The sequence below is a fragment of the Trichoderma breve genome, chromosome 5, assembly GCF_028502605.1.
Source record: "Trichoderma breve strain T069 chromosome 5, whole genome shotgun sequence".
Taxonomy (NCBI): Eukaryota; Fungi; Ascomycota; class Sordariomycetes; order Hypocreales; family Hypocreaceae; genus Trichoderma; species Trichoderma breve.
Genome location: NC_079236.1, coordinates 3,503,483 through 3,524,391, shown reverse-complemented (window position 1 = coordinate 3,524,391; position 20,909 = coordinate 3,503,483). Strand labels below are relative to the sequence as shown.

Genomic DNA, 20,909 nt, shown 5'->3' with positions numbered 1-20,909 from the left:
GAGAAAGGGGGGGGGGGGGGGGGGGGGAGATGTAGACACACCAGCACTTGGTTTCCAAACATACCTTCTCACGGATAATTGAAGCGCTTAGAGATGATGAAAAGTGTGTTTATTCCCGCGAAACAGTCTATATCTATCAATCCCATGATCTTACAGGTATCTATCAATCGCTCCCCTTTTCTCAAAAAGTCCATAAATTGCCTCGAAATTGCCGTAGCTAACACAAAATGAAAAAGAAACCAAAAGAAAGCAGCATGCCTATTGTAACTGCACGTAGACAGCTAATGCACCTAATGCCAAAGAAACAATGACCGCAATAGGGACAAATAAAGACGACCTAGCCAGCTTTTTCGCAAGAATCTCGTTTAAAGATGATTCCAACCGCAAGGCCATGTTCTTGCGACCAAACAGAGATCGGACACGTTCTTCACCATCAGCACCCATGCGACGAAGATCGCTGTCGGGCATGTCAAGCACACCGCCCATAACGCTGGACCAAGCATCTACATTCTCAGGATCACGCAGCCAGCCAGTCTTGGAATCTTGTATCGTCTCAACGGGGCCACCAGTGTTAGCAGCGAGAACGGGCACGCGAGAAAGCATGGCTTCGAGGGGCACAATGCCGAAATGCTCGTTGGAGGGTGTGTAGACTAAGACGCGAGCCGCGCGGAGGAGCGATGTCTTGATAGAGTTTGGTATGGAAAGGAGGAAGAGGACGGAGGCATCGCTTGGGATCGCAGAGAGGGAGGAGGCGTCGAAGGAAGTGAGGGTGTGGTGGCTGAGAGAGTGGGAAGAGGCGAGTTGTTGGAGTTTGGCGTGATATTCGACGTTTTCGGCAACACGGTGATCGTAGCCACCTTTTATGGATTAGTCCTATATGATTGACAAGAGATGGCAGGGGAAGACGTGACATACCTGCGAGAACAAGACGAACTCCCCTGCGCTGCGCTTTGGGAATGGCAGCAAACGCCTTGACAGCCAATCCAATATCCTTCTTTCGCTCGAACCGGTTAATGCTGAGAATAATCTTGTAGTCGCCGTTACCAAAAACATCGCCCTCAGCTGAAGCATCATCCTGCTTCAAAGTCGTATCAACACACGGATACACCACCTTCGTATCCACCTTCTCCCTCAACCTCGGCCACGTCCTCGCAACAACACCCTTTGTAAACTCCGAATTCACAGCCACCGCCTGCGCAAACCCCATGGACCACTCCTCAATCCAATCAAACGGCACCCTATACAGCCTCTTGAGCGCCGACTGCCGACCCTGGGCAAGCAGGAGATCGGGAAAGTGGCAGTAGAAGAGAATCGGCGTGTCGGGGTAGAGGAAGCGCATAAGGGGCAGGCCGGCGGAGAGCTGGTCGACGATGAAGGCGCGGGGCTTGAGGGCTTGGAGTTCGCCGGAGAGGGTGATTTGGACGAGGAGCTGGAGGTGGCGCAGGATGGCGCAGAGGATGGTGAGGCGGTTGAGGATGGACATGGGAATGGGCCATGCGCCGCGGACACGAACATCGAGGGTGCCTGTGAATTGGTGATGAGTTCATGTCTATGAAGAAGAAGAGTGTAACATATTTAATGACAGTGTGCAATACTCACCATCACGACACTCGTCAAAGCAATGGCCCGGATCGCAGTGGTTTGTGAAAATGACCACATGGTGTCCCTGCTCCTGCAGCCCAACCGCCGCATCGACAACCAGCCTCTCGGCGCCGCCAATCCCCAAATCCGGATGGAAAAACACAACTGTGCCCTGAGGCGTGCCCGATATAGGGTTCTGCACGTCTCCTTGCGGCGACATGGCGGGCAGCAGGTTTGTGTTTATGGAGCGACGTTCGTTTGGAGATTGAAGCTGCGAGAAGTGGCCAAGTTGAGTTGCGGAGCTTTTTTGGAGGAGCTTCAAACAGCTGATAACAGGTACATTGTGGGGTAGATGGGGCTAGGCTGGAGAAGGGTTAGCGTTGTACGTCTAGCTGATGCAGTACGTACCTTGGGACCCCATTACTGTAGAGAGCTTCAATCCATTCAGTCCATCAAATTACATGTGACTGACACAACAAACAGCCCCATCCAAATGACATGCCATTCCGTGTTTAATAATCACAATAACCGTACCGAAACCAGTCTCTTTCTCTCTCTTGTCACATCCCGCCGCATGCCGTTACTTGTCCCGAGCAAACACAGCATCAGCCTTACCAGCCAAAATCCATCCAAGCCCGTTTCCCCATATCGGCGCGCAGATGCCGAGGCTCATCACGTAAACGGGCTTTACCGCGTTGCCGTCTCGCCCTTTCACATTTCAACGTTTTCCTATCGTCAGCATCAACTGTCAAAAGGATAAATCTTACATATGACTTTATTTCAACTTCTTTTATATAATACCCCAGACCCCATCATCTCCACAATCACTCATTCCATTCCTTTTCATCTCCGTCATCTCCATCTCATCTGATCTCATCTCAGTCTATATCTCATCACCAACACTCATATATCCAACATGTCCAAAACCCTCTTCACCGTCCCCATCCCCCCCCTGGGCCCCCATCCCGGCGGCTCCATCACCGTCACCGAGTCCCAGCCCGCAATCTACCTCCTCACATTCAACTCCCCGCCCGACAACCGCCTCACCACCGCCGTCTGCAAGGCCCTCCTCGCCGCCCTCGACCTCCTCGAGTCCGGCGGCCACCCGCCCGGCGTCCTCATCACCACCAGCGCCATCCCCAAGTTCTACAGCAACGGCCTCGACCTGCAGCATGCCATTGACACGCCCGGCTTCTGGGCCCTGTTTTACTCTGTCTGGAACCGACTCCTAACGTATGAATGCCTCTTCTTAACTCACACATACTCTCTCTCTCTATATATATATAAACCGATCAACTAACAAATCAACACGCAGCTTCCCCATGCCAACCCTCGCCCTCCTCAACGGTCACACCTACGCCGGCGGCCTCATGCTCGCCATGGCCCACGACTACCGCCTCGCCCCCTCGCCCAAGGGCTTTCTCTGCCTCAACGAAGTCCTCTTCGGCGCCGCCCTCCAACCCCCCATGGCATCCCTCTTCCGCGCCAAACTCCCCTCCAACAGCATCTTCCGCAAAGTCGCCCTCGAAGGCCACCGCTTCACCGGCGCGGAAGCCGTTGCCGACGGACTCGCAGACGGATTGTGTCCCAACGGGGTGGATGATGCGATTAAGTTTATTACGGAGAGGAATTTGTTGGAGAAGCCCAAGAAGGGTGTGTATGGCACGATTAAGGCGGAAATGTACAAGGATTTGGTGAGGGAGTTGAAGGGCGCTGGGTTGGAGGCGGAGAATGAACGGTTTGCGAATGATCAGAGAGTTGCGGCGGAGAGGAAGGAGTTTGGAAAGGTGTTTGTTGAGCAGTGGCGCAAGGAGAACAAGGCGAAGCTGTGAGGGATGAAGAAGTGAACGAAAATATCTACATAAAACTAGAGAGGCCATATATCGGCTGTATAATGAATAACACCAGACATCACTGTATAAAAGCAGAGCCCAACTGATAATCATTGTAGCTTGTGTCGTTTGCGTTTTGTATTCCTGTCTAATATGCTTGATTCTCTCTCAAAACTCACACACGCCGAAACACGTAAGAACCCCAGCCATCTTGTTATCAGTCCAGAGTCTATCCCTTCCAAAAACACTCAATATTTCCGCCCCCTTACACCCTCAAACCAATGATAAATCTAATGAGAGAGAGAGAGTATAACTGATAGAGACAAAGGAAAAAAAGGAAAAAAAGAAAAAGCAGCATTGGCTACATTGTGATGGGTATCATATTCAACATGCTCCAACCCTGACTTCACACGCTACATTGCCTTCTCTTCCCCTCCGCTATTCCAACACCGACAGCGCTTCTGCGTATACAGCAGTTCAACTCCCCGACACTCGCTCCAGTCTCGCTCATCTCCGTGCTCCTTACTCCCTGAACAATTTATATCCCCATGCAGTGTGTTTCCATGGCCACTGTCATGACTCCTCAGCTCGAATCCTCATCACCCTCATCAACATCCCCAGTCTCCGTCGCATCCGTATTAGTCGACACAGCATCCGTCTCTGTCCTGTTCGATCCAGCATGCATATCTTTCTCAGCTTGAATCGCCTTTGCCCGACGCTGCTCAACGTCTTCCCTTCGAACAACCTTCCTCAGCCCCTCGCTCGCCTGAATCAATCCGTCAATGCTAATGGCATGTTCCGTCATGTGGTGGTTGATATAAGTGTAAACCCCCGCTGGCGTGTCGCATTGTAATAAATTGCTCTCGTTGAGCTTGAGCAGGGCCAGCGCAACCTGGAAGAGAAACGTGCTTCCGTCATTGGTACACAGCACCACGTCCCACACCCGGAAGAGCGCCTCAGCGCACAGGCAGTCCGTAAAGACAGAGAGGAACCATTGAAACGTCAGGGCCTCGAGCTCAACAGACAGCGAGTCGAGATGCGCCGACAGTTTGGGGAGCACCGTGCGGACATATTGCCGAAGGACCTGCTGGTCGGCCCGCGAGGATATCAGCGAATGGTCGTAGTAGCCGTGAGGGAGAATGTTTTCGATAATCGACGCCAGAATCCAAAAGGCTTCTTCCGCCGACGGCGTAATGAGCAGGATATTGGCCGCAATCAGATTCATCCCCTGGCAATAACCCACGTCCTTGTTCCGTCGCGAGTACGCCAAGAGCACCTCATTGAGCTTTTGTACCCCCGGGCCCTTTCGAAAGAAGATGTTGTCCGTCAGCGTCCGGTTAATGTCCATCTTGATCTGGCTCACAACCGCAGCATCGTCGTCTTCGCCGCTCTGAGATACAAGTCCCTCATAATAGCCGGGGATGCGCAGCGCCGTTGCCCCTGAGCACTCGGACCACACTTTGGCGCGATACAGCACGGGGATACCGCCGAGCACCAGCGTCTTGAACCCGTTCCACTTGGCCCGCCCGACCTTGCCCTTGTTGCCCAGATTAGAAATGCCAATCATTTCACCGTCTGCAACCCGGGCCTCTGGCAGAATGATGCCTGGACTCTCAAACCGAGCTTCTGCCGCCGCCGTGGCTGCAGCTATGGCGGCTTCACCTTCACGATGCCTCTCTGCCCTGACTTTACGCAAAAATTCGTTCCATTGTGTAGTTTTGTCTCGTTGAAGGGAGTCGTGCAAGTCACTCAGCTGCTGAAGAAGCAGCTTGACGGGCTCAGCATCTTCCTTGACGAGGGTTCCAAAAGTCGAGTCCTGCTGCTCCGACGGTGGCTGAGTGACCGTAGTTTCATTGTCGACGGCCGTCGTAGTGCTTGCCAAGGGAACAAGTCCTGACTCCGTCGGCGTTATCGCAGGCGATCGGGCTGAGCGCTCAACCAGCCGTTGGCTGGACGTAGTGCTTGCTCGATCGTCAGTGCCCTCGGTCACAGACACGGCCGTGGCACTTATACCAGGCGTGTGGCTCAGCAACTCTGTGGGAAACGTCGCAATCTTCAGGTAGTCTTGCCAGCGCTTCGCCTTTTCTTCACCCGAGGCTCTCTCCTCTTGAGAGCTGGGGCTCCCAGGCCGGGGGTCACTAGACACGCTCATCTTGGGGCTCGGCGGATCGCCCAGCATATTAGGCGAGATGCCCGTCCTGTTGCCGTTTCCAATCATTTCTCTGCGATCGCCATTTCGGATGTTTTGGGCCATTTGCGAAGCCTCTCGCTGCCGCTTCTTGCGCCGCTGGTCATAGATGAAGCCAAATCGGTCCGTAAGATATTCGCTGTTGGGGTAGTTGTTGTACATCTGCGTTAGTGTCGGAGGCTGAGACTCTGGAGGCAGGATGGCGTCCATCTCGACGGGTCCATAGTTATCCGGACGCAGGGTAGATCCGCCAGGCGAGCTGCCCAAGCCGCTCCCTCGCACCTCTTGGGTCTGCAGTTTCGCGCTGGCCGAGGCAGCGGTGGGCGTGGATCTCCCCATGGCCATGAGTGCTTTGGGGCCTCCGGCAACAGACACGGCTCGGGATGAACGACTGGTCTGGTTACTAGCAGCTGATGCGGCCCTGGTTGTCTCCGTCCGGGCAGCACTACTCGCAGCACGTCCCCTCTCTGCCTCTCGACTTGCGACAGCGCCGCCAGCCACGAGCCTCAGCGTCAAGCTTGCGATTGATTTGCGCTCCGGAGTGTTGGCCGAGTGTATGCTGGACGGCCGGCTAGAGTTCTGACCAGGGCCAGTAGTGGTCGGAGTCGTCGGGGGGTCGAAGAGGTCGTCCTGCAGCGGTGGTCGCTGGCCGAGGCTAGAGTGCGATCGTATCACCGTAGGTCTGTTGGACGATGATGTCTTTTTCGACGTACCACCCCAGAGAAAGTCTTTCCACCCCTTGACCGTGCCAGCCTTTGTGTTCTCGGGACTACCACCCGACGCCGAGGGGACGCTGCTGGCGTGCGCGCGAATCGTACTGCTGGTCGTGCCCGAAGCCTCCGTCACCGTGTCTCGCATGGCGTCGCTCATCAAATCACTGAGTCCTCCGCCGTCTCTTTGAAAGTGTCCGTTTTTGCGTAGTTCCGCCTCCACCACCCGCAGCCTCGTCTCCAGCTCCAGGCTGGACAGTCCACACTCGCGTATAATCTTTCTCAGCGCCCTCTCGCGCTCATCCGCCCGCCGCCGCAGAGTCGCTATCTGTGCGTCTCTCTGCGCAAGGTCGCCCGCGATCTGCCTCACCAGGGTCACGGCGCCGTGTCTCGCAATCAGTCGCTCCAGGTGCTTGTCATCGGCTTTATGTAGCGCACCGGGTACGGTTTGCGACAGCGGCGCATCCTCAAACAGGGCCTCGCGCGCCGAGTTGCGCCAGGTCAGGCTGTCGACGATGGACGAGCCCACGCCGCTCAGCTCCTTGACGCGGGCCGTCCTGTCGGGCTGGCGGATGGCGGCGTGCAGCTGGTTGTGGTCTGCGTTGTCATCGCCGAAGCGGTCGGTGCCGGGCAGCTCGGGCGAGAAGCTGGGGAAGCTGGTGAGGGACTTGTCGCTCTCGGCAATGCTACTGGCGGAGCTGCTGAGGTGGTGATGATTGTGGTTGAGGAACGCGCGGTTCTTGCCGGTGCGGATGCTGCGATGGGAGCGATACGAGACGTTGCTCTGCTGCGAGACGGATCGTTCTAACGGAGGAGCCACAGGGACGGAGTCGGACAAGTCCATCCTCCTCGAACAGGCCACCGAGGCTCCCGTCTGTCTTGTCTCTGAGTCTCTCTCTCTCTCGCCCAGACTCTTGTGTCTCTCTGTCGGAGTCGAGTCGAGTCACTTGTCGCTGTCGATTACCGCTCTCGAAGTCGATGACGTTTGTCGATGTCGATCTTGTCGTTTTTCTCCGCCTTTGTCAGGGTGTCTTTACTTCGTGTCGCGACAAGAAGATGATGCAAAAAAAGAGCAGCGCTGACGTGACTCAAAAAAATCCAGAGGAATGCAAAACCCAAAACCCAACCCTAGACACAGCCGAGGGGCATAACGATGGACGGGGGAGAGAAGCTGTTGCGGTGCTTGTCGCCTCTTTTACTGGGGGGAAGCCTTAGCGGCCGATCCAGGGTCCAGGATAGTTGGATAGCTTGTGCAAGCAATTACTGGAAATTCAATAGTGCCGCTAGATCCAAAGGGTAAAATGAAGAAAATCCCGGGCTCTCTCTGTGTGTATGTTGTTTCTTGTTGTAACGATGAATGGCAATGTCTCAAGTTGGAAGCTGGCAAAGAATGCACCAGATTTCGTGTGATGGCGAGAGGGAGAGAGAATGCAAGAGGTAGGGCAAAAAAGGTGAGGTTGCGGTGCTGTCATTTCAGACGGCGGCGGGGAGGGGCGAAAATCATGGACGGACGGATGACACTCAGTGGATGGCGCCTGTCTGTGTTTGTGTCCCATCAGCGGTTTTTTTCCCTTCTGACAAGACGTCACGAGCGCCCCCCAAAAAGATTGGATCAAATTTACATGGATTACATGCGGCCAGGCAAATGGAGAAAAATAGAATTAGCGGGCTTAGGCCAGATGAGGCACTCGCTTAAGATAAATTGGACGGGGATTGGCATCAAGGGCGGCAATCAAAAGCTGAGACGGGATCAATGGGATGTTAGTGTTAGCTTGAGCTGTTTTGTTTTTGAGGCCCAAAACAGCTGCCCAAAGGCTCAATGCGTGCTGGTGCCTGTTGCTTTCCATGGTTCCATTGGATATTACTCGTACTCATTAGGTACCGATTCACACGATGCTGCAGCTCTTTTAGGCCACCGCGTGAGAAGAGGATATTCAATTTTAAAAACATTCCACTGCTGCCTACTACTATTGCGAAGTACATTATATCCTCGTGTTAATAGATGGCCTACACAAGTACTCATAATCTCTCAGCTCGACCCCTAAGCAGCATCAAACACCCTCCATCAACAGCCAACCAATCTCACCACTTTTCAATATTCACACGCCAAACAAGTGACAAGATACTGCACAGTCATGCACTGCTTCTTTCCCTCCCCAAATCTCCACTCTGCCAAAAAAAGAAACCCAACCTAACGCATCCAATTAACCAAAATGCCAGCCCAGCCGGCAGCTTACATGTGCATATCCCTCCCTTGCCTTTGCCTATCAAATAAGCTGCGTCAAGCTCGGAAAATGCAACCACCTACCATTTGCAGTAACATGTGATTCCCAGGCTCACCTACTAACTCGAAGCTTTTCTGTTCAACATACCTAGGTACAAGTCGCTATTGGATGTGAAGTTGTATCCATTTTTCCGGTTCAACATTTTCTCTGTGTTTATTAGCGTCCAGTGATTTTTGTAATCCCTTTCCATCCCATTCGATTCCATTCATTCCCTTTCCGCCTCACCAACTTGAAACGCAGTAAACACGCATTACACTGCCTAGCGTTTTGTTGCCTCCCAAAACGCCCCTTGATACAAGCCAAATCACACACGACACGATTACAAAAGAAGAAGTAGCTTCACAAGGTACAACAACTGAAGAAAACAAATAAAAGAATAAAAAAATTCTATGAGTCATAAACAGAAAAGGCGCACGCTCGAAACGCACCCTAAAAAATAACTAAAAATTGATATGGATATCATCATTGTGCCCTCCCCCCTCCGTATTCTTACAACTCCTAGACCATCGAAACAAGATCTTGACCAAAAAGGAAACACTAAAAAGGAGTACTGCTTTTTAACAAAGAAAAAAAGAGAAAAGCGCAAGAAATTCATAGCCTGCATTCCGGCCTTGTGCCAATCCTCTTTGAAATAGACAAAGAAAAAAAAACAAAGAAACGCCACCCGCCTGAGCTCTAGGCTCTCCGTCCTGCCTTCGTCATGACATCCAAGACGCAACCTTTGTTCATGGATATCCCCAAAAACGCCCAGTCGTAAAAAAAAAAAACAGAAATTATCATTACTTTTTATGCCCCTTTGCACATCGTCTTTGGGCCTTATTAACAACACACTCCTGTGTTTCACCGGCTGCGGCTCGCTCGTCCGCCAACTTCTCCAGCGAACCCCCTATTTGTGCTGAGTGAAGGCGTTGGTGCCGTTTCTTTTTGCTGCTGTGCGGATTCCGATTCAGCAATCAATGTGTCCTCTAGATCTGGTACAAGCCCATCATCGATGAGTCTTTGTAGCAAAACGTCTTTGGCCAGCGTCTTCTCCCTAATTATGGCGCGGCCATCCAACCTGCGGAGGCGCTTGCAGCTAGCAACATAAACCACTTCGTGAAGACGGCGACGTAGCTTTGTAGTCTCATCCAGGCGCCTTGCAAAAGTCTTATCTCTCTCCATGTCCGCATCCGGCATCATAAAGGAGTCAGCGCTGCCCATGTTATCGGGGCTGATGAGCATTTGGACTGGAGGATAGAAACCCTGGGTAATGGGGTTATCCCTCAGATCTAATTCTGTGAGATGAGGAAAGTCGGTCAAGAGCTCCGTCACTGCCATTGTGTCTGAAAGCCGATTCCCAGCCACAAGCAGCTTCTTCAGTCGCGGAATGAATCGCAAGGCCGATAGGTCCTTTAGGGCATTGAAATTGAGATTCAATATACGCAAGTTGGGCATCATTTGGCCACACTCATCAGGCAATTCCTCCAACCCGCAGCTTGCAAGCTCAAGCAGCTGCAGGTTGAGAAAGTCTGCCTTCAGCTCGAATGTTCCCAGGTAGTTTCCAGACAAAAACAGCTTCCTTATCTCGCAGGCAGTTGTCAGGAAATCTAACTCGAGCGGGACCTCACCTTGCTGCTCGCGCAGGGAGAGGCTGTCCAACCGACGAACGTAGCGGAAGCCGGAGAGGTGGCTAAGACAGTTTCGGTCGGCGTGAAGTGTCTGCAAGCTGCTGAGGTGTCGAATATCCAATGATTCAAGGTGGTTGTCGCTAATGTCAAGCTTCCGCAACGTCCTGTTGGCCTTGTCAAACACGAGCGACTCAAGCTGGTTGTCCGAAATGTCCAGCTGGGAAAGCGCAGGCAGCAGCTCAAGTCCCTGGACCGATGAAATACTATTCGAGGCCACGTCCAGTTCTGTCAAGCGCTCCCAACTGATGCCGGTAAAATCAAGCTCTTCAATTAGATTGTTGCGTGCCCTCAAGGTAAGTAGTCCATCGTGAGAGTCCAGTCCGTCAAGAGTTGTTAGCAAGTTATTGTCTGCACGCAAGCTGCGCAAGTGGATGAGCCTCTTCAACGCCGATAAGCTCTTAACTTCGTTGTTGGAAATGTCCAGATATTGCAGGTGAATGAGATGGTCCCACGAGGTGAGCTCCGTCAGCATGTTGTCGGATACCTTAAGCTGTCGCACACATTCAGGCACACCCTCAAGATGCGCCAGCGAGTTCTTCGACACATCCAATGTCGTGATTTTGGAGCAAAACTCATTCAGCATGTGCAAGCTAGTCAGCTGCTTGTCTTGGAGAGTGAGAGAGGTCATGTCATCCCAGAACGGCTCGTTCGGCTCGGCTTCGGAGAGCTTTTCCACAAGGTCTCGTATCGTCATGGACAGCACCTTCTTCGAGCCATCGCCTGTTGCCAATCGCTTGGGTCCCATAACGTAGCTGACCTCAAGCCCAAATGACTTGTCTTCATGGTTCACTGTAAATTCTGAGAGCGGGCTCAGTGAGAGCTTTCCCACATTTCGGCCAATCAGTAGACTGTCGTCAGCCCTCAGCGAGACACCATGGGCCGCTGGGCTGGGAGTAGCCGTGAGGAAACCAAAGCCTGAGCCCCCTTCCAGCGACTTGAGGCTCAACATTGAGTTGTCGCCAAGATAGCTGACTTGGCGCTGGCGCTGGGGGTGTGCTGGAGTTTGGGTTTGACTTTGACTTTGATCTTGGCTTTGGTGTGGACTCTGACTCTGACTTTGGCCCTTCGACAACTCTACGGTACTCTCTTCATCCCGCTCCTCTATCCGTGAGATTGGCCTGGGTGTAAACTTGGATCCAGACAACGACGAAGCACGGATTGCTCGTAGAGAGCCTTGAACTCCTTTAGCGCCGCTAAATTGAGCTTGGAGAAGAGGAGGCGATTCGGATGACTCGCCCGGCACTGGATCGTCCTCCAGACCCTCTATATCCTCAGGCAGCACGCCAAGAATAATCGAAGCAATGGGGGACGTAAAGGAAATCGTAATATTACGACGCTTCGAAGACAATCCATCGCTACTTGTCTTGGCCTTGAGAACGTGCAAACCCTTGCCGGCCTCCTCTGCAGCTTTAGAACCATCTCCAGGTTGAGCATCGAGCTTCTCAATCTCCCCTCTAGCCCTCTCGGCTACCTCAGGATCGAGGGGCTCGTAAGCCGCCAGAGTAGTATAGCTCTTAAGTGAATGTGTTTGGGCAGAGTTCGGGCGAGAGGTGCTGTCCTTGTTGCTTGCCACACCCTGGCCTCGAGGAGTTTGCTTCAGATGCTGCATCTCCTCTGTCATATCAACGGACAAATCAGGAATGTTCGCAAATGGATCTTCCTCGCTCTCGTCAGATCCTGAGGCATGGGACGTTACAGAATCCTTTGACTCTTTGTTTCTTATCCAAATGTTGTTCTGCTTGTCCAAATACATGCCGCCAATCTTGTCTGGAATCAGGTGCGAAACACTCTCGGGAGCAATGACTTTGCGTGATTCGGAGCCTCTGGACGAAGAGGTGGGGAACAAATGGCTGGTAGAGCGACCAGATGTGCTAGAAAACAAGTCATGAACTGGACTTGTCGTTTCGCTTGCCGACTCAGAATTCGATCCGCCACCGCCATGGCCATTGGTCCGAGTACGGCTGGCTCGATCAACCATACGTTCAACCTCCTTGGCCGCACGAATTGCGTCTTTTGCAAGGCCCATGGATCTTACTGATGAAGAAATTACGTCGCCCATGTCGCTCAGCTCCTGGTACTTCTTGAGTCGTTTTACGACCTCGGGGTCCTCTTGCTGTCGCGCCTGTCTGGGGATTGGCTTTCCATCTCGACTGGGTGGTCGGGAGAATGGTTCTGCCGTAGAGTTATCGGACTCCTCCAGTGTAGCGTTATGCGATGGTACCTTGATCTCCAGCTCAGACTCTTCAAGGCTTGACAGCCCTGGTTGACTAACCTGACTGCGAATCATGGCCATGATTTGAGCGGCCTGGTCTACAAAATCTTGCGTTCTTATAGAAGGCTTGCGTTCGGCAGCTTTGCCAGTTGTGTCCGGCTCAGCTTCGTCTTGGATTGACATTGACCTCGCTGCTGATCGACGTGCCTTGTTCTGGAAAACGGCCTCTGTCGGCGACCTCGAAGTGTGACCTGAAGAATGGGACCCGCGTCTGGACACATATTCCTCATCTTGGTCGTCGGCAGAATCCGAGTACTCGGACAGGGACCGCTTTCGTTGTTTGCCCAGGGCGCGGAGTCGCTTTTCGCTGCCAAACGCAACATCGGATCGGTGGAGCGTTCGGCGGCGTTTTGGCGTCGGGTGCTTGGAAGGAGACGCTCTGGGTCGCTTGGTTTCGGATCCATAATCTCGCTTTGCGACCCAGGACAGATCGTAAGCCTCATCCTGGGGGGTGAGGGAACTTTCAGGCGAACTAGACATGTAATCGTTTCCAGCACCAGTGTTGACTGAAGGAGTCTGAGATTTGCTCTTGCCACGGCTCCTACGAACGTACAATGAAGCATCTTCAGGGAACCAGGATTGTGGAGGAACAAGCTTTAAGGCTCCCTTGACAGCCAAGGGAGGATCTGACGGCGACTTTTCCTCATTGTCATCCTTGTCATCCTTGGAAAGGAGGCTGGAATGTTGGCCGGCCAGGTGAGACAATTCACTTGTGAATTCAAACCCCTCCAATTCACCAGCCCCAAAATGACTAACATACCGTTTCCTGCTGGCATCCTGGCTGGGTTCCCGGCTGGAAGGTGTGGAAGGCGAGGATTCTCGTGAGTTTCTACCAGACATGTCTTCTTCGAATTGACTAATGCGCCGAAGCAAGGTCTGGTTGGTAAATGTGTCATACGGCCCAAAGAGTTTCAAAGGACTCGAGTTGGATCGGTTGCCAGGATCGCGGATCTGCTTTTTATCAGGGCTTGGGAATGGAGCTTGAGGCAGGTTCGGAGTGCCGAAAAAGGAGCCAAACAGGTTGGAATCAGCATCTTGGGTCCGCAAGGTGGGGAATTGCTTGGGCGTGCTTGCTTGCATCGAGTCTTCGGGCAGCATTTCTGACCAATCCTCGCCCAAATCAGGACTCAGGGAATGATGTCGCAGAGACCCCTCCTCAGCCGACTCATCGCTCCCATGGGAGGTATCGAAATGGTATTTAAGCGAGGATTCGTCATCTTCTGCTTTGTTTTGGGTAGGCTTCACGTCCACTGCACTGTCGGAAGCATTGTGTGACGGATCCAGGATCATTTGATTGAGCTGAAGCCTCTCGAGCTTTTCTCGCAATTCTTCCGTGGGCATTTCGAGGGGAGCAAATTCGACTTTTCCGTCTTCGTCACTGCGCTTGCCGATTAAGATGGGGCTGAAGTCTTCGTTTTTCGTGTAGCTCTGGCCGCTCGCTTTTCTAGATCCGCCATCAATCAAGGAGGGAATGGCGAGATAACTATCGTCTTGGGATGATCCTTCGTCTTGTTCGGATTTCCCTTGCCCATCTCCATCATGTTCTGGTTCTTCGTGTTCTGAGTCTTCTTGCTCTGAATCCTCTTGTTCTGACTCCTCTTGGTTCGATTTTTCTTCCTCGGCCTTTTGCTCGGCCTCTTGATCATCTTGCTGATCTTCTTCATCTTCCGTGGGGGGCTCAGAGGGGTTCATAGGACCATCGTTGCTCATAGTGGATAGATCCGAGGGGTCGTCCTCGACGTTGAGCTTGTATTTTATTTCTCGCTGAGGCCTTCTAGGGCTTGGACTCGGTGTGATCTCGTTCGGCGAAAACATGCCTCCCTCCTCATCAGCATTGAGCTCCTCTGTGGACTCCAAGATTATCGTCGGGTGCCTCGGTGCTGGCGGACTTGAGGGCATATCTGTTTCGTATAAATCTGCAGTGGTGGGAGATTCGAGGTGTGGAGATTCGCGATCGGGAGATGGAGAACTAGGCAATGGGGATGGAAAGTCGGGCAATGGAGACGGAAAATCGAAGTTGGGAGAGGGAGAGTCGAAATTGGGGGATGGCGAGTCGAGGCCGGCTTCGCTTGATGGCGGCGGTTTGAACATGTCCTGCAAGCCAACAGCTGCCGAGCTGAACAAGTCGCGCTGCTCTCCATAATCAAGTTTGCCCTGGACCAATCGTCGCTTCCATTCCGGTGTGTCGGATTTCCCCGGCGTGGCAGGCGCTCGCTGTCGGGCATTCTTATGCACGACGACGGAGCCGGTTGTTGTCGAGGAGACTGAGCGCTCAAGATAGCCCTTGTGCGCCGGCTTGCGATCCTTTACAAACTTCAGGAGGCGCTTCTTGGGGGATTTGTTGTTTTCGTCGGAGCTACGGTCGCCCTCGAGAATGGTCATGCTCTTCTTCTGCGACGCCCGCGGAACCACCCCAGGATGCCTCCAACGCGGTATGCGACTCGGGGTGAGCTTTGGCGACGGTGACGGTGTGCCCTTCTTGGACGATCTGACGAGGGAGAGAGGCGCGGGCGAGGATCCACGCTCCGACACCCAGTCCTCGGTCAACGAGTCCAGCCAGGCGTGCGACGACATGGTGACGGCCGGTAGAGATGATGCACCCAGGGGATAAGAATCTCACGCCATAGATATAGATAGGGTGCAAGTATACAAAAAAGCTTCTATGCGGGGTTCGCGTCCAGGCAGAGGCAGTGATGCGACTGATGCGCGCGCACTCGAAAAGGAATCACGCAGAGGCGGCGCAGGGACAAGATATACTTGGGCGGTATCGGGGGGTTGAGAAGGCAGAAATGCCGGGTCAAATGTCGACAAAGGACAAGATGAAGGCCGAGTATTTACCTGGTGATGGCATAGGAGCGCATGCAGGGGATTCTGGCGGGAGACATGATAAACTGTAGGAAACGATGATGCGCGAGCTTGAAACGGAAAAACAAAACAGGGGTGTTAATTGGCCGCGGCGGGGTTGCTGTGCCAACTGCAGTGGGACAGGCAGATCACGTGAGTTTGTCGCTGGAAAACGGTACTGGAGGCTGGATCCCATGGATGTCTTTAAGATTGGCTGAAATCTCGCAAAGTTTGCTGTCATTTAGCTTGCAACCAAGTTGAAATGGGCAGCGCTGTATTTTTAGCACGCCGTAAGATGATGCTGTCATGACCGGGCATTACCGTTAGCTATCTTACCTGTTACTGTAACTGTAACTGTAGCTGTAGCTGTAGATGTACGGAGTAGCGGAACTCCTTAAACGGAGCCCGTAGATACAGCAACTAGAACGAACTCCTTTTCATATGCATGCACGCACATTAGTCAAGAAAATCCCCATGCATCTCCATCTCCATCTCCATCTTCATCCTGCAGCTTCCCCCAAAAGTGACCCAAAAGTGATCCGCTCTTTACGCGAGCTCACGTGACGGCGCGGGACGCGTCTTTCGTCATGTGCGGACCGCGATAAGTGCAACTTCTCGACAAGACATTTCCAACCTCCAATTTCCCACCAGCTCGTGCCCTGCCCTTGCGTCCACCATTGTCGACATCACCAAGACACAGATGAGGAGTTGACCTTGTGCGTCTCTGGCCCTGCGCCCCCGGTGTCGTAAATCCAGCCAGTCCGCCATCGATTCTCGACGATAAACCGTTGATGCCTTAATCTCCGCCACGGTCCCAAATGCTGCCGAGGGACTCCATCTACTGCGAGGCGGTCTTCTCGCCGCAGGACATCTACTATGAGGGGTCCGAGGACGAAGACTACGACGATGCGGAGGCACGGAGGTTGAGATATGAGGCTGCTGGACGACAGTTCCTTGCTGGTAGAGTCCCGATGCTGCTGTCTGCAACCTTGAAAGGCCCCTTCGACGAGGAATCCGGCTGGGTGAACCCGTGGCGGTCTAAGAATCGCACTGCCAATTCGCAACGTCGACCAGAGTCTCAGCCTGTAGGCTCACAGTATAGCCTCAGGCGACCTGCGGCTTCTGCGTCTGCTTCTCCGGTTGCCCAGAGGCAAGCGGTCCTGAAAAATGCCGAGTGTGCTCTTCCTAGTCCGGAAAGTCTCAAGCAGGCACCTTTCACTGAACCACGTTCGCGCTCACGTTGGGGAGATGATGATGATGCTTCTCTTTCGCCGACCAAGGATGGCTACGACTCCTGGGCAGCAAGTTCACCATCACAGAAGCTGAGCAAGAGGAAGTCAAAATCATCAATTGGCGCGGATAAAACATCGCCTAAGCGTCGTAGAGTGGCATCGTCAGAACTCGAAATCAAAACCCCCACCTCAGCAAGACGGCGGGCTAGAACAACGAGTGCCGGTGAACAACACGCAAAAGCTTGTCTACAAAACACATCGATATATTCGCATATTCGGGAGCTTACTTCGAAAATTCCAAGGCAGGGCCTATCCAGCGAAGATGACGATACGTTTGACTCCGACGATGATGAATCTCTCATTACTCGTCCATCAGCTGATGCATCTTTAACAAATATGCCGAATCCATCCTCTTCCTTGTCGTCTCCATTTTCCCAGCCCAGCTTGTTGAGGGCCCTATCTCCCGTTTCCATGTCCCCAGCGCAAACACCATCGAAGCAGAGAGTTTCAGCAACTCAATCGCCCAGCAAATCACCCAACCGCCCGCGGTCTTCGAGTGGTTTATCTTGTTTATCAGAAGCTCCGACAAATCTATCTGACTTCTCAGATCTAGAAATGCTAGGCGCGGAGAGTCATGCTGATGAAGAAGCTCATATTGACGACGACGACACCACTGCACCAGAGTCTCACTCACCAGAGGAAGAACGTTCGCCACTTGAGTTCAACGAATGGGCGAGTGCCAGCACTCAATCGCTTCCGCGGGCAACTACCCCAACCGGCCCCGACCTTGATGAGCCTACATTGCCTTCAGATGATGCAAGCACAGCTCATAATCCCGAGGATAGTTTTATGGATGGTCTAGAAGCAAACTACAAAGCCCCCGATGGATTCATCACGCGCTTCGGTGCTACAACACCTACACGAATAGCGCATCCAATTATATATGACGATGCTGACGGATCCGATGACTTGTCTCCTGACTCTAGTATTACAGCTCTATCAAACGCACAACAGCCCGCTAGTCGGAGTGAAGCAGCCAATGTTTCCAAAGAGTCGTCCAACAACGGTAGTCCTACAAAGACAAATAGCCCTCCTAAATCATCCGCTCTCCAGTCTTTGAGCCCTCGAAATGGTAGAATCAACTCGCGGCCTGCTTCCAACAAGATTGCTCGACCTTATCATTCATCGCCGCTCAAATCGCCCACAGCTATAAACAAAACGATCTACTTTCAAAAGGAAGATAGCCAGCAATCGAAGGAAAATGTCGAGTCAAAAGAGGCCAAAGAGAATCCATTACCACAAGTCATAAAGACCAATATTCCGATGTCGCAGCCCAGCCTGAGTGCCATTGCTCCCGATTTAACTTGCAAACCCGATCATTCAAAAGTGGACAAATCTCAAGAAGAGCCCATGGCTCGCGACACTGCAGCCCTTTCAACAGCTTCTCTTTCCAGTCAACTACCGATTGAAAGCGCCTCGCCCACAGAGATGGATAACACAGCCCACCCCAATGTGCTACCTAACTCACTGGAGTTGGCAGAGCCAAGTCTTGCCCAAGATGAGGTCTCCGCAGAGACGCAACCTTTACCTCTCACAGAGGGGGATGCAGGTCTAGACATGTCTGAGGCGCATACATCAGAAAAGGCAGCCGATCCGGAGTTGACAGCCACCTTGGCAGATGATCATGGCCAGACAACTATACAGGAGCAAGAGAATCCAACCCTCACACCTACCAAAGCCGGTGAAAGTTTTGCTGTGCCACCACAAAGTGTCATTACAGAGCAGCCATCAAGTGAGGATTTGCCTCTGCCAACTGAACCCGTGTCAGAGAGACCAGCCACACCAGAGCCGCGGTTCGCCTTTACGTCCTTTTCGTCATTCATGTCGCCATCTCCCGTCCTTCGCCGGCAGACACGCTTTTTTACAGATGGGACCTACAACAGCGTCGCCTCTACATCACATGGTATCCTCGTATCCAGCAAGAACAGGGCGTGGAGAAGCACAACAGCAAAGAAGCGAGTTTCCTGGGCCCCCTTACCGCATGAAGAGACAGATAGCTCTGGCGAAAATATTTCGTCAGAGACGGACACGTCATCATCCTTGTCACGAGGCAGGGACCGAGCAGTTTCACCACCTCCACCGCCATCTACAAGCCTCGCTTCTGATTCGCTCACCGAGAGAGACATGAAATTCAGTCACCACTTTGCTGCCGTAGCTGATCGTTCAAAGGGCACACAACCGCAGAGCGTACCAACCGCATCAGGCCATGGATCCTGCAGCCCCGACCGGCAAGCCCCTGTTACTGCAGTACAAATCGCCAGCCCGACCAAAGTCAATGGCCCCTCCAAATTGAATCTGCAAAGAGGGAAGAAGGTGACCAGCAGCGGATGGGATGACGACAACGACCCCACCGATATTGTGCAGGACATATTCAACGAGATGGACGACTTTTTGCAGGTCTGGGATGTCGACGCTGAGCTTGACGAGGCCCGGAAAGCAGAAAAGCGGGCTACTACCGGTAAGAAGAAGAAGGATGAAGCCCTCTCCGACATGGACACGGATATGGGTATGGGTATGGATATGGACATTGCTGCACAATTCTTCTGAAAAAGAATCCTTCTCCCAACTACACACTAAAACCTACAAGAAACCCTCCCCCCATGATATCATCCAACTGTCATTGAGCATAGCGTGCCGGTATCCGCTTATACGGCGTCTCCGCCTGTCTTATTTTTATCATCATTTGTTTTTTAACTCATTGCTGGAGCTTGAAGTTTTCTCATTAATGTATGAGGAAAGGTTGTTTTCAGATATAGCATAGCATAAGTAGTATGTTAGTACTACATAGTGATGTATTTCTCGCCATCTTTTTCTTTTCCACTTCCTCTTTTTTTTTTTTTGCGTATACGGATTTCTCATTAGCCCACGTGTGTTTTGCTTTTATTTTCAAGGTTATCATCAATGGCTTCTAAAACTTGAAGCGGAGGCAATTGTGAACTCGTGATGAATATGTTTTTTTCGAGCGGTGGGACGGGTTAGAAGTCGTATGTAGCCTTTGTGGATACGAGGGAAATATACCTTGATGGCATGGATGGTTTTAATCGCCAAAGTTATGTTGGGTTGAATAGATGCCGGTTGAGACATTGTCAGTCTCTTGCGAGGCTTGTATTCTTGTTCTAATGTATATGTTTGGGTGTGTATAATATACATGTTGGAGATGTGAATAGTCTGACACATGCTGTTTTGTATCTCAATCGCAATTTGGCTACCGGTGTTGAAATAATTGTCAGCATCTTCATCCCTACCTTAGTAGCTCGCTTGGTATGCATGTCGTGATACTAGCAGTAGTAGTACTGCCGAGGTAGCAAGATGAGGACAGGCAAATACATCATTCAAGCCCATTAACCTTTGAATTTCTCTTACTCATCATCACTGTCGTCCTTTACTCCCTTCTCGTTCTTTTTTTTCTCAATTCTCATCATCAAAATATTCTCACCGACGTTGCAAAGCCACGCCATCTATTAAACTTTTCAACCCTCCAGATTTCTCCAGGGTAGGCTAAGCCAGACTAACAAACGAAGCTAAAGCACGCTCTGCATTGGTATACATGGGCAGCGATGCAATGGCGGCAGCACCATCACCTGGTCAAATTCTCACTTTACATCAATGGCCAGAGGCAGGCAAAGAGAGGCCCCGGAACGCTGTAATAGCGCCGCATACCAGCAACAGGCACAGTCAAGGTACATACATACATAGCCAGATGCCTGCGTCTGTCTGGCGGTGGATCCCCTGCCCCCAAAAGATGACCTTTTGGCTCTTGGTCCAATGGGTGCGGTAGGACAAAGAACGTGGCGTGCTCTGCTGGCCCGACGACGTTCGTCTGCTGTTTGTCTTTCTTGTCTCACTGCCCGCTGTTTCATTTCCTCCCAAGGTGGTACCTGATTAGCCTATACTCGTACTTGGCCTACTACCTACCCAATGTGTCCCTCTCCTTGGGGAAGCAAGGGGTCCTGTCGGGTAATGCAGTAGGATTGTGATGGGGGCCATGTGTTGAGATTGGTCTATCAAACCACTCACGAGGAGCCTTTTTTGAAGGAGCTTTATCCGAATCAGCGCATTGGAGAACTTCCTTTTGACTGCAGCCTTTGCTTCTCACAGGCACGCCGGATAAGCTGCAGGCAAATATCCGAGTGAAACTCTAACGCAAGCAAAACGCTTGGTGACGTCGCATAGGTACGAACCGATGAGTGGAACGACATCCGACCTGAGGAGGGAGGGCGCAATCTGTTACGAAATAA

General features: G+C 52.3%; 5 protein-coding genes across 5 annotated transcripts; 2 read left to right on the top strand and 3 right to left on the bottom strand.

Annotated features, from left to right (window-relative positions):
• Positions 1-258: 258 nt before the first annotated feature.
• Positions 259-1,801, bottom strand: T069G_08684 (glycosyl transferases group 1 domain-containing protein; the record flags this gene model as incomplete). The annotated part of the gene is made up of 3 exons (XM_056175894.1): positions 259-857; positions 916-1,524; positions 1,600-1,801. The coding sequence occupies 3 exons, from the start codon at positions 1,799-1,801 to the stop codon at positions 259-261; spliced, it is 1,410 nt and encodes a 469-aa protein (XP_056026843.1).
• A 696-nt stretch (positions 1,802-2,497) lies between these two features.
• Positions 2,498-3,413, top strand: T069G_08683 (enoyl-CoA hydratase/isomerase domain-containing protein; the record flags this gene model as incomplete). The annotated part of the gene is made up of 2 exons (XM_056175893.1): positions 2,498-2,814; positions 2,897-3,413. The coding sequence occupies 2 exons, from the start codon at positions 2,498-2,500 to the stop codon at positions 3,411-3,413; spliced, it is 834 nt and encodes a 277-aa protein (XP_056026842.1).
• A 583-nt stretch (positions 3,414-3,996) lies between these two features.
• On the bottom strand, positions 3,997-7,155 carry T069G_08682 (rab-GTPase-TBC domain-containing protein; the record flags this gene model as incomplete). The annotated part of the gene is made up of 1 exon (XM_056175892.1): positions 3,997-7,155. One exon carries the CDS (start codon positions 7,153-7,155, stop codon positions 3,997-3,999), a length of 3,159 nt encoding a protein of 1,052 aa, XP_056026841.1.
• A 2,281-nt stretch (positions 7,156-9,436) lies between these two features.
• On the bottom strand, positions 9,437-15,109 carry T069G_08681 (leucine rich repeat domain-containing protein; the record flags this gene model as incomplete). Its single annotated transcript, XM_056175891.1, has 1 exon — positions 9,437-15,109. The coding sequence occupies one exon, from the start codon at positions 15,107-15,109 to the stop codon at positions 9,437-9,439; it is 5,673 nt and encodes a 1,890-aa protein (XP_056026840.1).
• A 1,088-nt stretch (positions 15,110-16,197) lies between these two features.
• Positions 16,198-19,218, top strand: T069G_08680 (uncharacterized protein; the record flags this gene model as incomplete). Its single annotated transcript, XM_056175890.1, has 1 exon — positions 16,198-19,218. The coding sequence occupies one exon, from the start codon at positions 16,198-16,200 to the stop codon at positions 19,216-19,218; it is 3,021 nt and encodes a 1,006-aa protein (XP_056026839.1).
• Between the last annotated feature and the right edge of the window lie 1,691 nt (positions 19,219-20,909).